The 12,325-nt window shown below is 57.6% G+C and overlaps 1 protein-coding gene across 3 annotated transcripts in view; it reads right to left on the minus strand.

The window, feature by feature from the left end:
* Nucleotides 1-1,461: 1,461 nt before the first annotated feature.
* The window catches only part of LOC120373004 (hexosaminidase D-like), a 32,972-nt gene continuing 22,108 nt past the window's right edge, over nt 1,462-12,325 (minus strand). The window contains exons 13-17 of one of the 3 annotated variants that reach the window (XM_039490735.1): nt 11,974-12,056; nt 9,605-9,683; nt 7,451-7,552; nt 5,438-5,527; nt 1,462-4,161 (exon numbers count right to left, since the gene is read on the minus strand). In XM_039490735.1, coding sequence (XP_039346669.1) covers nt 3,978-4,161; nt 5,438-5,527; nt 7,451-7,552; nt 9,605-9,683; nt 11,974-12,056 — 538 coding nt within the window. In that variant the 3' untranslated portion in view covers nt 1,462-3,977. Of the gene's footprint in view, nt 4,162-5,437; nt 5,528-5,891; nt 6,028-7,450; nt 7,553-9,604; nt 9,684-11,973; nt 12,057-12,325 lie in introns of those variants that run through there. The other 2 variants (XM_039490734.1, XM_039490736.1) reach the window with 2 other exon arrangements.

Below are 12,325 nucleotides of genomic sequence, written 5' to 3' on the forward strand. Positions count from 1 at the left end.
ACAAACACCAAACCGATGACAAAGAGTCCTGGGGCATCTTATCGACTAACAGATGTATTGGAGCATGAGCTTGCGTGGGAGAATACCCACTTCGTCGGATGCACGTCAAATAGATGGTTTCCATCTGCAGCACCCCTAGACCTGAGCTGTGTGAAGCACGTCAGCAGGGAACAGCTTCAGCTCTGCCAGTGCCCCTCAATCCTGACCCACAGTCCCGGGATCCCCCCCAGCTCTGCCAGTGCCCCTCAATCCTGACCCACAGACCCCTGCTACCTCAGCCCTGGGCTCCCCCCGACAACTCTGCCAGTGCCCCTCAATCCTGACCCATAGTCCCGGGATCCCCCCGCAGCTCTGCCAGTGCCCCTCAATCCTGACCCACAGACCCCTGCTGGCCCTGCCCTGCCCTCCCCTCCCCAGCTCTGCCAGTGCCCCTCAATCCCGACCCACAGACCCCTGCTGGCCCTGCCCTGCCCTGCCCCCCCAGCTCTGCCAGTGCCCCTCAATCCTGACCCACAGACCCCTGCTGGCCCTGCCCTGCCCCCCCACAGCTCTGCCAGTGCCCCTCAATCCTGACCCACAGCCCCCTGCTACCTCAGCCCTGGGCTCCCCCCGACAGCTCTGAAAGTGCCCCTCATTCCCGACCCACAGTCCCCTGCTGTCCCAGCCCTGGGCCCCCACACAGCTCTGCCAGTGCCCCTCAATCCTGACCCACAGCCTGTCTCTCCCCCTCCCCCATAGCTCTGAAAGTGTCCCTCATTCCCAACCCACAGTCCCCTGCTGACCCAGCCCTTGGCCCCACACAGCTCTGCCAGTGCCCCTCAATCCTGACCCTCAGCCCCAGGATCCCCCCCCCCATCTCTGCCAGTGCCCCTCAATCCCGACCCACAGCCCCTGCTATTCCAGCCTCCACCCATAACTCTGCTGCCAACGCACCCGTCGCTGTTCCAGGATCCCCCCACACAGCTCCCATCCATGACAGCAGCATCCACAGACAGTCTGATCCTGGGCCTGGAGACTGCCACTCCTGGCCAATAGCATGGTAGTTTTCTGGTGGACCAGAGCCGTGCCCAGCCAGGGCTAAGTCTGCATCTGTCGATGCCGCAATCAGAGGGATGATTGCAGCACATGGGGGGACACTAACTCAATTACAGGTGGCTTAGGGGAGCACCAGTGCAGCAAAGCCTCAGCAGCACAAGTTCAAGCCCACCTGGGACCTTACGTACCCACGCGGGCGGCTAGGCTGTGCTGAAGTCCACATTGTCGCCTTTTCCCACCCTTTCAGCCTGCAGCCAAACTGGGGTTTGAACCTAGGCTCCCCTGGGAGAAATGCCTGTTTAGCACTAACCCGCCATGCCGCAGAGCCCCGTCCTCAGCCCAGGGACTGTTCCCAGAGAGAAGGAGGCGGCCCGGCGGGGGCAGTAGAATCGGTAAAAGGGACTCTGGCCACAAGTGACGATTTGCTGCGTTTCTTAGGAAAATACTTTATTGTGGAAGTCGGTATTACATGAGCTTTCTATACAGTAAAAAAACAAATAAGGCTCAATATATTAAACCAAATACCACTGGCAAACAGGAGTCCTCTCCATGTAGTCATGGGACCCAAGTGTCACTCACTGTATTACAGCAACATCAGCTAGTGCAGAGACAGTGGCAATGCAAGAGAAGCCTGGGTTATTGCACAGTGTCTGTCACCTTCCCCGGAGAAATGAAACATCCCGCTGTACTACAGCCCACAGCGAGAACCTGCCAGGGACGCTAGCCCTGTGACTGGTGGGGAGAGGGAGGGCAGGACACCATACATCGCACACTTCACTTTGGACTGTAACCCCATTGCTTGCAATAAGTTCAGATGTTTGAGATCAGGGTCTCCCACCCTGGACTTGCCCTTTACTCCACATATCAGAAGTCACCAGAGTCCCCTGCCCTCTCAAATGGAACCGATATTAATAGGGCTGCTTGCAGAGATTGCTGCTACACTGAGTTGCCTCACATTAATTAGGCCAAATGTTGGTTCTTGCACCGGCATCAATTTTACCACAGTCTGGGGAAGTGTCTGGACCCAGCGCTGCTGAGGAACCAGCAGGGGGAGCTCACACATTGGGTTTTGTCAGTCCCACCAAGGCAGCGAGAACTCCCAGCTCCAGGTGGATTTAGAGCCCACAGGCCAACCCCCAGTCCCTGTCCACAAGCCGACCCCCAGCATGTTCTGAGCCCTCTGATACCCATTAGTGTCTCTAGTTTGTGTCCCGCTGTAAGGCCCAGGGTCTGTCACCATCCCCAGTAGAAAGAAGGCTCCTGCTCTGGGGCATTTATTTGCCAAAACAAGACCCTGCCCCCCCCCCCCCGCAAACCCTGCAAGCCTGTTTGGCAGCATTGTCCATGGAGGAGCCTCCCAAAGCAGGAATTGTTCAGCATTTGCCTAATCCTTCCCCCACTCACAACATTTCCTGGGGTTCTGCACAGGGAAGCCCTGGTGCAGAAGAGCAGCGGCTCTCCCCAGGGACTCGCCTGGCGTGTTAAGATCCACATCTCCAGAAGGAAACAGATCGTGGGCATCAGATCTCAGCGTTCAAAATAGATACCACCAGCTCAGAGTACGTCTACTCTGCAATCGGAGGAGCCACTGCAGCTCAAGCAGGATTATGGGAATTAGCTTTGACCTCGCTAGTGCCGCTAAAACAGCAGTGAGGCCACAGCAGCATGGCTTCAGCACAGGCTGTACATGCCGGTCCAGACTGCTGGCTACGGACTCCCATTGCTAGCCCACCTCACTGCTACTTTTAGCCAAGCTGGCTAGATTAGCGCCCGAGTTCCAAGGACACCTCTGACTGCAGTGCAGGCAAACGCTAAGGGTGGAGTTTTCAGCAGCGCTCGGTGTGGGACTCTGCATCTGCTGCAGTCAGGGGATGTTTTACCAGCGAGCAAGGCCAGCTCCAAGCCCTTTGGAAAGCCCTGCTCCAAACAGCCTGAAGCCTGAGCAAGTCATCTCTGAATTCACCATTGCCACGGGGCCAGCGTGTGCACTAGTCACCTCGCTGGCACGGAGGGAACAGATTCACCTAGTTTCAATGGGTCACCAATCTGCGACTAGTGCAAAGAGCACAAGACTCGTGTGATACCCACTCCCCAGCCCACACTCAGGGCACTGCTCTTCCCCAAGCGGCCGGAGTGTCGGCAGAGACCCAGCTCCCCCACGAGGAGAGGCTCCGTCTCATGCATTTCCATGCAGACACACCAACACTTCGGGTCACCAGGAGGCAGACGGGGGTCTCAGTCCCAAACGAGCTGGTCGCCACAGGGAGAGCTTTCCCAGGAAGGCCCAAACATCTCCCATTGCTGCGGCTTTGTGGAGTGCCAGGCTGGGGACAGACACACCCCGGGCCCCTCGAGGAAGGTGGGCACAGCTTTCCTACCTGGTCCCACGAAGAAGCGGGATCTGCGAAGCAGGTCTGCGCTGCCAGAGCCATGGGCTCCCCGACGAGCGTGGATGGGGGCTGAAAGGCAAGCCAGCCCCATCCCACCTCTCCTGGGGGAGCCGCAGTGACGGCCTGATCCTGAGCATGCAGGGAAAGGACACCGCTCTGAGGTTGGAGAACGCATTGCGGCCACCGGGCTCACAGCTCAGATGGCCAGCGACTCGCTGGCTGCACCTGCTGTCTGGGATGGCCTGCTCAGAGCCACTGCAGCGCCAAGCCCAAGACATTAACAGCTGCCCAATCCCAGAGGCTCCCCCTGGCCTCACTCATGCTTTTCAAGATGATTTTAGGGACTAGTGTGAAGAGGGGTTGGAACAGAGAGGTCCAGTAGCCACCTCTGCAGAGAGGGAGCCAGGAAACAAGACTGGCCTGGGGGTTGCTAATGGACTACGACGAGGGGAAATAAGCTCCGGCCAGAGTCCCCACGTTCCCGGCAGCTCAAGCCCACTGTGCGGTGAAATTGGGCTCCTCACTGCAGCGAGCCAGCCTGGGCTCCCACCCCTACAAGGCCTTGGGCTTGGCGTTCAGGCGGATGATCTCCCTGTAGTCCCGGACGAACTCCCGCAGCCGGTCCATGTAGGGATTGACGTTCTCCTCCATCCACTCCTCCACCGTGTCAGGGAAGTAGATGCTCTCCAGCTGGGAGCGGAAGTTCTGGATGAAGCTCTCCCAGTCCTCGTGGACCCTGGCGGCAGAAGGCGGCAGCGCGTCAGAGCCAGGAGCCTGCGGCGTTTGCAGGGGTGCAGGCTGATTAACAACCATTACCATGGGGCTCGTTGCCATGGGACTCTGGTGCCCCTGTGACTCACTCATCGACCAGACAAACCCCACAGCATCGCACCTGCTATCACCAGCCAAGCTCCTGTCATGGAAAGATCTCCCCATGGGCCTAGGCTTCGCTCTGCACAGCGCTCCGGGTACAGGTGAAAGGCTCCGTTCTCAGAGCTCCTCCTAGCACCCCCCCAGCCACGGGGACAGAGTCCTTTCAACATAGCAGGGGGGGCAACTGCATCACCATGGCGACCGGCGGGGGCTCTGGGGCAGGCCCAGACCCCAACATGCTTTTGGAAGTTGATGATGCCCTGTCAAGGCCCACAAGACCCCTGGGTGGAAGGGCCTCCTCTTCCTCCCTGCTTTACAGAGGGGCAGCTGAGCCCAGGGGTTGGTCTGAAGTCACTTGGGAAGCTTAGGGCAGAGTCAGGCCTAGGACCCCTAGGACCCCGGTCTCAGCTCCCAGCCCAGCCCTCCTCCCATCATTTTAGAACCAGCCCCCCGCCCCACCGGCCCCAGGAAGGCAGGACTGGGCTTTGTGGGAGTGTCACCTGCCGACACGTCATTGCCACGTCAAGAGACCCAGGGGCCCAGTGACAGCTGGCGGCTGGGAAGAGGCCACTGGTTCTCCCAGGAGAGCAGCAGGCCACTGCAGTGAGCACTGCACTGGGAGCCCCAGCCCTGGGCCCTCACAACACCCAGCGGCCAGGATTCAGCTCAAGTTAGGGCTGCCCCAGAGGGGCTGAGGGAACCCCCGCCCTCCCCCCCCCCCCCCGCCGACAGGGAGAAGGGGTGGGGTGGGGATCAAGGTTCTGGCTTGTGAGAGTCCAGCCCTGGCTCTTAGCAACACAGGCAACTTGGTTTGGGCACTGCCTTCCCAGGGCACACGGTGCTCCCGCCCTGCAGGCCTTCCCCAGGGCAGGCCCATAGCGACCCTCTCGGCCCCGTGCCCTGCAGAGGTTCACGCTGGGCTGAGTTCAGATCCCTGCTCAGTGGGGACCTCGCGGGCGGAGGCCTCGCTCGTGGCACAAGGCCTTCACCCCGCCTCGAAGAAGAGCCCTGGGAAGGCGAGCGCTCGCTTCCGTTCCTCTTCCCAGGAGCCCATCACACAGAGACTCCGCCAGGCCCACCCAGCGGTACGAGTCCCACCTACCCCGCCCCCAAGAGCGGACCAAGGGGGCCCCACGTACTTCAACACCTTGCTGCCGAAGTGCTCCAGGTTGCGCGGGTTCCCGAACTGGTGCTTCCTGTGGTACGGGCTGAACCAGCCCTTGATGGCGCTGACGTGAGACACAGACAAAGGGACCCCACCCCGGAAACACCAGGTTAATTGTTTTGTAACTACGCCTCTCCCCCAGCAGGTCTCGCCGGCGACAGCTAACCCATAACAAAATCACCAGAGAAGCGGACTCCGGGCAGGCCTGGCAGCACCATCTCTACTTGAGAGTTCCCTAACACTTTCCACTTGCTTATAGCTTGGCCAAACACTAGCTTCTTTGGGCCGAAGCTTCCCATGCCAGGCGTCTGCCTCAGGCTGAGTTTTTATGTTAAAGTTTTAGCGAAAAGGGTTCAGCTGTTTGTAGTACGTGATTAAGGGAAAATACGTTAAGACAGGTTAAAATAATAATAATAATCTGACCACCTTTTTCCTTGAGAAGCTCCAGCACCCCCATGCTTTGGGGCAGGGATTTGAAATGTGGCAGGGGTGTTGCCCTGGTGTCAGGGAGGTGCCTTTTGCCATTCCTGTGAAAAACTACCCAAGTTTGGCCAAATTACAAGCCTATGAAAAAATAAAATCATCTCAGTTTGCACATGCTCGGTAGAGTTTGGCAGCTAAACTCTCTAAAGCTTCCATCTGTACTGAGCGTGCTCCATCCCCACACAGCTCATAGTGCAACTGGACTGTACATGCATCATCCCCACGGCGCACCTGAGCATGCCCTGTCCTGAGGCTGCAGGGGCTTAGCAGGACTTCCCCTGAAACTGCTCCCCACAGCAGCTGGGGGAGGCTGTGGTGCTGGGCACAGAAACTGAGAGCAAGCAGCATGTCTCCCCCATGCACTTAATGCACCCCCAGCTGGCGCCCAGGAGGAATAAGCCTGACTCGAATGCAGAGGGGGCTAGAGCTGGAGTGGGGTGTGTGTGCATGCAGCTGAAAGGGAAGATTGGGACAAGGATCCTGAATGGTGGAGGCTGGCAGGGGTGAAAGTAACTTGAAGGACTTACCGGTACTCCGGAGTCCGGGGGAGGGGGGGGCTTACAAGAAGAGGCGGAGCCTTTAAATCACCATTGAGGGGGCCCTGGCCTCTGGCAGAGCTTTAAAGGGCCCGGGGCTCCGCTGCAGTAGTGGCAGCTGGGAGCCCCTGGCCCTTTAAATCACCACCAGAGCCCCACCGCCGCTACCCCAGGGCTCCAGCAGCGGGGCTTGGGTGGAGATTTAAAGAGCCCCGGAGGGCAGCGGCAGTGGAAGCCCCAGGCCCTTTAAATCGCCACCCGAGCCGCGCTGCCAGAGCCCTGGGGTAGCAGCGGCAGCTGGGGGCTCGGGAGGTGATTTAAAGGGCCCAGGGCTCCGGCTGCCGCTACCACCCCGGGCCCTCCAGCAGCAAGTTAAAGGGCCTGGGGCGGTAGCAGCGGCCAAGCCCCTGGCCCTTTAAATCACCGCCTGAGCCCCACCGCCGCTAGCCCAGGGCTCTGGCAGACTCCGGGCACAATTTAAAGGGCCTGGGGCGGCAGCAGCTACCAGAGCCCCAGACCCTTTAAATTGCCGCCAGAGCCCTGCTGCCGGAGCCCTGGGGTAGCGGTGGCAGGGCTCTGGGGACAATTTAAAGGGCCTGGGGCGGCAGCTGCCCTGGGCCCTGTAAATTGCTGCCTGAGCCCCTCCGCCGCTTCTCCAGGGCTCCAGCAGCAGGGCTCTGGCGGCAATTTAAAGGGCCTGGGGCTCCAGCCACTGCACCGTGCCGGGGCGTACCGGCTTACTTTCACCTCTGGAGGCTGGGCAGGGAAAGAGACTGAAATCAGCCCAGGGGCTGGGCAAGGAGCCTGGGAGGAGTCACTGATTCTGCACAGCGCTGGACGAAAGCTAGAAGGAGCAGAGCCCAGAAAGGACTCCAGTAACCCCCCTGCTCCCAGCACCCAGCCTCCAGCACTCCTCGACATGAGCCAGGGTACAGAGCCCAGCTTCCACCCCCACAGCACCCAGTTACCTTTCTTCCTCCAGGGCTTTCGCAATGCTCTCTTTTAACTGGCCATTGATTTGCTCGACCATGCGATAGACTTCAGAGCCTGGAAATGCACCATTCCCGTCACTAGGAGAAACACACAGCAGGAGCAGACATGAGCCATGGGATAGTTACTGATACAACTAAGGAAACAGATCCCCAAATCCCCATTTGCTCTCAGAGCTGATACAGGGGACTTTCCATTTCTCCAGTCGCTGGTTAATGCAACCAACCATTTTGGAATCAAAGGACACACAGCTTCCTACTCCAGTCACCAATCCATCCCCACCAAGCCTTGTTGGTTCAGGCCAATGGCTACAGAGAGTTGGAATTTAATTAATAAGGACGTGGGCAAGTTTCCAAGCAAGCCAGGAAAGGCGAGAGAAGCTCCCCAAAGGCCACCCATGACTTCCCCTAAGCTGTGTGTCACACAGCAGGTCCCGTTCTATGCCAGGGACTGGGTCGTTATGTGGATAACGGGCTCAAATGGATGGGGAGAGACTAGATCACACCAAGAGGACATGGACTGATAGATGAGAGGGATACTGGTTACACAGTTCTAACTGCAGATGTTTTAGGTACGTAAACCAAAGGAGCTTGCCATATTATGGAGATATTTCCTTTCTGGCTGCTGTCTGAGTCACTCAGCTGGCCCCCCAATCACTAGAGTGTCGGAGCACCTTGATATCGGATGCCTTTACCCACACAGCATCCCGTGAAGCAGGCAGGGCTATTGTCCCCATGGCATAAATGGGAATGGCAGCACAGAGAGGCAAAGTGACTTGCCCAAGGTCACACAGGCGTCTGTGGCAGAGCAGGGGAATGACGCAGAGAGTCTCCCAAATCCCAGGCTACCTACCTGTCTAACAACTGCACCCTCTGAATGCAAGAGTTCCTCCACCCCCCCCCCGGGGTTTTACCTGCTAAAGCAGGGGTTCTCAAACTGGGGGGTGGGACCCCTCAGGGGGTCACAAGTTTATTTCATGGGGGGGTCACGAGCTGTCAGCCTCCACCCCAAATCCTGCTTTGCCTCCAGCATTTATAATGGGGTTAAATATATAAAAATGTGGTTTTTAATTTATGGGGGGGGGTCGTACTCAGAGGCTTGCTATGTGAAAGGGGTCCCCAGTACAAAAGTTTGAGAACCACTGCGCTAGAGAACCACAAGTGGCGTGGCTGGACTGATCCAGCCCCGGCTGAGAAGCCTTTTGCCATCAGCTGGAGTTGCAGTAATACCAGTGAAGGAAGGATCCTCAGAACCAGATGACTCCTTGGAACCCAGAGTTTGGGTGTTAGGACACAGCTGCTGGAACATCAGCACCAGGGCAAGACTTTTGATTATCTTGTCGTTAAGGAGCCTTTAGAGAGAATCTAAACACTGGAGCTTGGATCCACCTCTGAGGCTTTCATAGACGATGCTTAGAAAAATTATGAAGCACATTTTGCCAGAGTTTTAAAGGGCTACAGAGGCTGCTAGAAACGAGCTGAACCACTAGCCCATTAGCCAGCAGCCCCCACAAGACAAGGAGAGTAGCGCCCCAGTGCAAGAAGGTGCTAACTGAGGGGTGCCTGGAGACCAGGTTCAAAGGGACGCCTGCCTGCTGGACCGAGGCACCAAGCGTGTCGCAAGAGAGGGGCGGGGGAGATACATGGAGGCTGTCGGGGTGTAGGCATGAGATGCCTTCACGCCAACCACCTGCTGCTGGCGAGTCCGGTGGGCACGGAACCTGCGCGCTTCGGAGGAAGGGGCATCACTATGGAAGCAGCAGCTAAAACAGAGGATTGGTGGGTTAGACAGAGAAGAAATGCCTAGTGGTTAGAGCACTAGCTTGCAATGCAGGAGACCCAGACTCCCTGTGACACACCTGGAGCAGATCACTCCATCTCTCGGTGCTGCCTGGCCCTGTACAATGGGGATACAGCCCTGCCCTGCCTCAGGGGGCGAGGGAGTCAGACAAATGCCACAGACACAGACACGGGGTGCAGCAGGCTCTTGGGATGTGCTGGTACAACCCTACGAACAAGAGTTAAACGGAAGGACTAGGACACAGCAGGCCAGGGTAAGCACTCGGATCCACAGGTGCCGGGCAGCAGCCCCGGGAACCAGCCAGCTGGAACAGACTGGCCAGCGCAACGTACCACGTGCTCTTCTCTAGATTGATGCTCTGGAAGCCCAACATGTCCAGGATTTTCTTTTTAGTTGCTTCAGTAAATCCACCTAGAGGGGGAGGAGATGACACACGGGTTAGCAGAAGGGGAGAGGCCAGTGCAGGCAGGAGAAGCCCCGAGAGGGAGTCTAAGCTTCACCCAGAGGGTGGCTGTACTGGCAGCTGGCTATGAGCTCAAAGGGGGGCACCGTGTCTGCACGTGGAGCTGTGCTCCCCGTCTGAGGAGACACACCCGCGGTGGCACCCATCCAGCCAGCGTGGTAAGGACAGTAGCGTAGCTGTAGGAGCACAGGCAGCGGCGGGAGGAACGTGTCTGGAACCCCTGGGTCCATGCTCGGGGTGGCCAGCCCCACTGACCACCGCAGGTCCACTGTGCGAAGCGTGTGCTGGCTGAATGAGAGCTACGTGGGTCCATCTCCACGGGCTGGGAGCTGCCCCCCGTGCCAAGGCTAGACGTACCCTTAGACTGGCGAGTGGTCCCCCAAACGGAGCGTCCCAGCTGGCCAGCTCCTCCCCCTCTCCCCACGCGCTAGGGAAATGGGAGCCTGCAGGCACGTGGGCGGATGCACTGTGGCTGTGCCCATTATAAAGGGAAAAACAAATACCCAGGAGAGCACTGCGAGCGTCAAGCAACAAACAGGCCAAATGCACAGGACGGGCTATGGCGGAACACCGGCTACTAGCCAACCCCAGCGCCTGCCGGGCATACTGACTTCCAGCACAGCCTCCCTAGGCATCTGCGGGCCTTTGGAACACTAGACACTGCTAGCTTGTCCAAGGGGCGGTGTCTGGGGAACCCCTTGGGTCAAATGCCTCACGCTTCCCGCCCCCCAGTCCTCTCGCTGGTCCTGATGCAGCACAGCGATTCTGAAAGCAATGACAGAGTGCGTGGGGATGGTGCAGCATTCTGAAACATCAGCTCTTGGACAAAGCTCTGCTCAACCTGACCTGGATTACAGTGCGTGCGCACGCACACCCTCACCCCAGCCCCGCAGGAAGAACATCTCGACTGTGATCACTTAATAAAAATAGCACGAAGGAGCAAAATGCCCCCCAAAAGCTCAATACTATTTTAAAGGCAACCGTTACCCTCCTGGCTGCCAACATGCAGGTTCAAGGCCAAAGCAGTTGCTTTTCCAGCACAAAATTTTCACCCATCAGGGAAACAAACAGCACAACTGCATTGCTCATCTAGTGAGCAACACTCCTGGAGCGAGCAGTGCTGCATGTATTTAGCAGGCAGGCTGGGCTGAGGCCACAGAAACACTCAGTGTCTTGCCAGAGAACTGCACAATTCTGGGATTCCTCCTCTCAAGCGTGGTGGGCTAGGAGTTATGACACCGTTGTTTTAATCCCAGCCTTCTCACCGATGCCCTGGGTGCTCCTGGGCAAGTCAGCATGGGCTGGTCTACACACACGAGGGTGACCAGACAGCAAGTGTGAAAAATCGGGACAGGGGGTGGTGGGGGTAATAGGAGCCCATATTAAAAAAAGCCCCAAGTATCAGGACTATCCCTATAAAATTGGGACATCTGGTCACCCTACCACACACTATTGGTACAGCTTTACCTACATCGGTTTGAAACCTGGATAGTTAAAGCTGTACAACCCCCTAGTGTGGACAGATGGAGTTACACTGGTATGAAGGGTGCACATACCACCAGAGCTCATTCCTGTAAGTTACGGGCGATATGCTGTACATTGTATTTTATATATATAAAATGTCTAGCTCCATACACTGATAGAGGCTGAGTGATACCTCACTGATGCTGGTGGGTTTGACAGCTGCCTTTCGGCCCGGATAAGTGTGAGAAGCAGCCAGAAAGCCAAGGAGACAGCCAGAAAGGCACTGGGAACATGGCCCCAAGAGAGGTTTTAAAGCAGAGTGCTGGCTGGCAAGAGGCTGGGAGCTGTGAGGAAAGACACTGCCTCCTGTTTGATTCATCCTGTGTCCAGGGACGCCGAACTTTGTGTTCAGCCTTTGTAAATATTGCAGAGAAACACCTGACTCCACCATCGATTTCGCCTCCTAACAAAAACAACCCACAAGACCTTGAACACTAACTGCTTGGGTCAAAGGGGGTAACGATGGAGCTCATACACCCCAATGAAACAGTTCAAAATTGGGCCAAACACAGTTTTTTGTACAAAGTCTTAGAGGAAGCCAGAGATTAAACTGCACAAGGGGTCAGTGGTAGACTCATGAATAGAACCCAGGAGTCCTGACTCCTAGTCACCTGGTCTAATTGCTAGACCTTGCTGCCTCTCATTAGAGGGCTGGGTTAATTCAGGCTTGCTGGCACCACCCCGCCCTGCATGCCCCGGCAGCGAGCCCCTCACCGTTCACCAGCGTCTGCAGACATATGGCCAGGGACGGGATCCCCACCGGCAGCAGCTCACACAGCACGGAGTAGTGGTCGTACCTGCGGGGACAGGAGAGCAGCACATGGTCACGCTGCGGAACCCCCTGCCCATCAGTGTTCTGCAGAACGGTGTCCCCAACCCACCACCCGATGCCAGCTGTTCTGCCATCTCACCGCAGCCCCTTGGCGTCGCATGGGAGGCGGATGCACACACAGCCCCAGATACTTCCACTGACGATCTGTAGGGTCCCTAAGCTGTCCTGAGCCCCGGCAGGAATCCCCAACACCCACTGCCCTGAGGGACTCCTGCCAGCCCCGCAGCTATCCCT

The sequence above is a fragment of the Mauremys reevesii genome, linkage group 10 (assembly GCF_016161935.1).
Source record: "Mauremys reevesii isolate NIE-2019 linkage group 10, ASM1616193v1, whole genome shotgun sequence".
Taxonomy (NCBI): domain Eukaryota; kingdom Metazoa; phylum Chordata; order Testudines; family Geoemydidae; genus Mauremys; species Mauremys reevesii.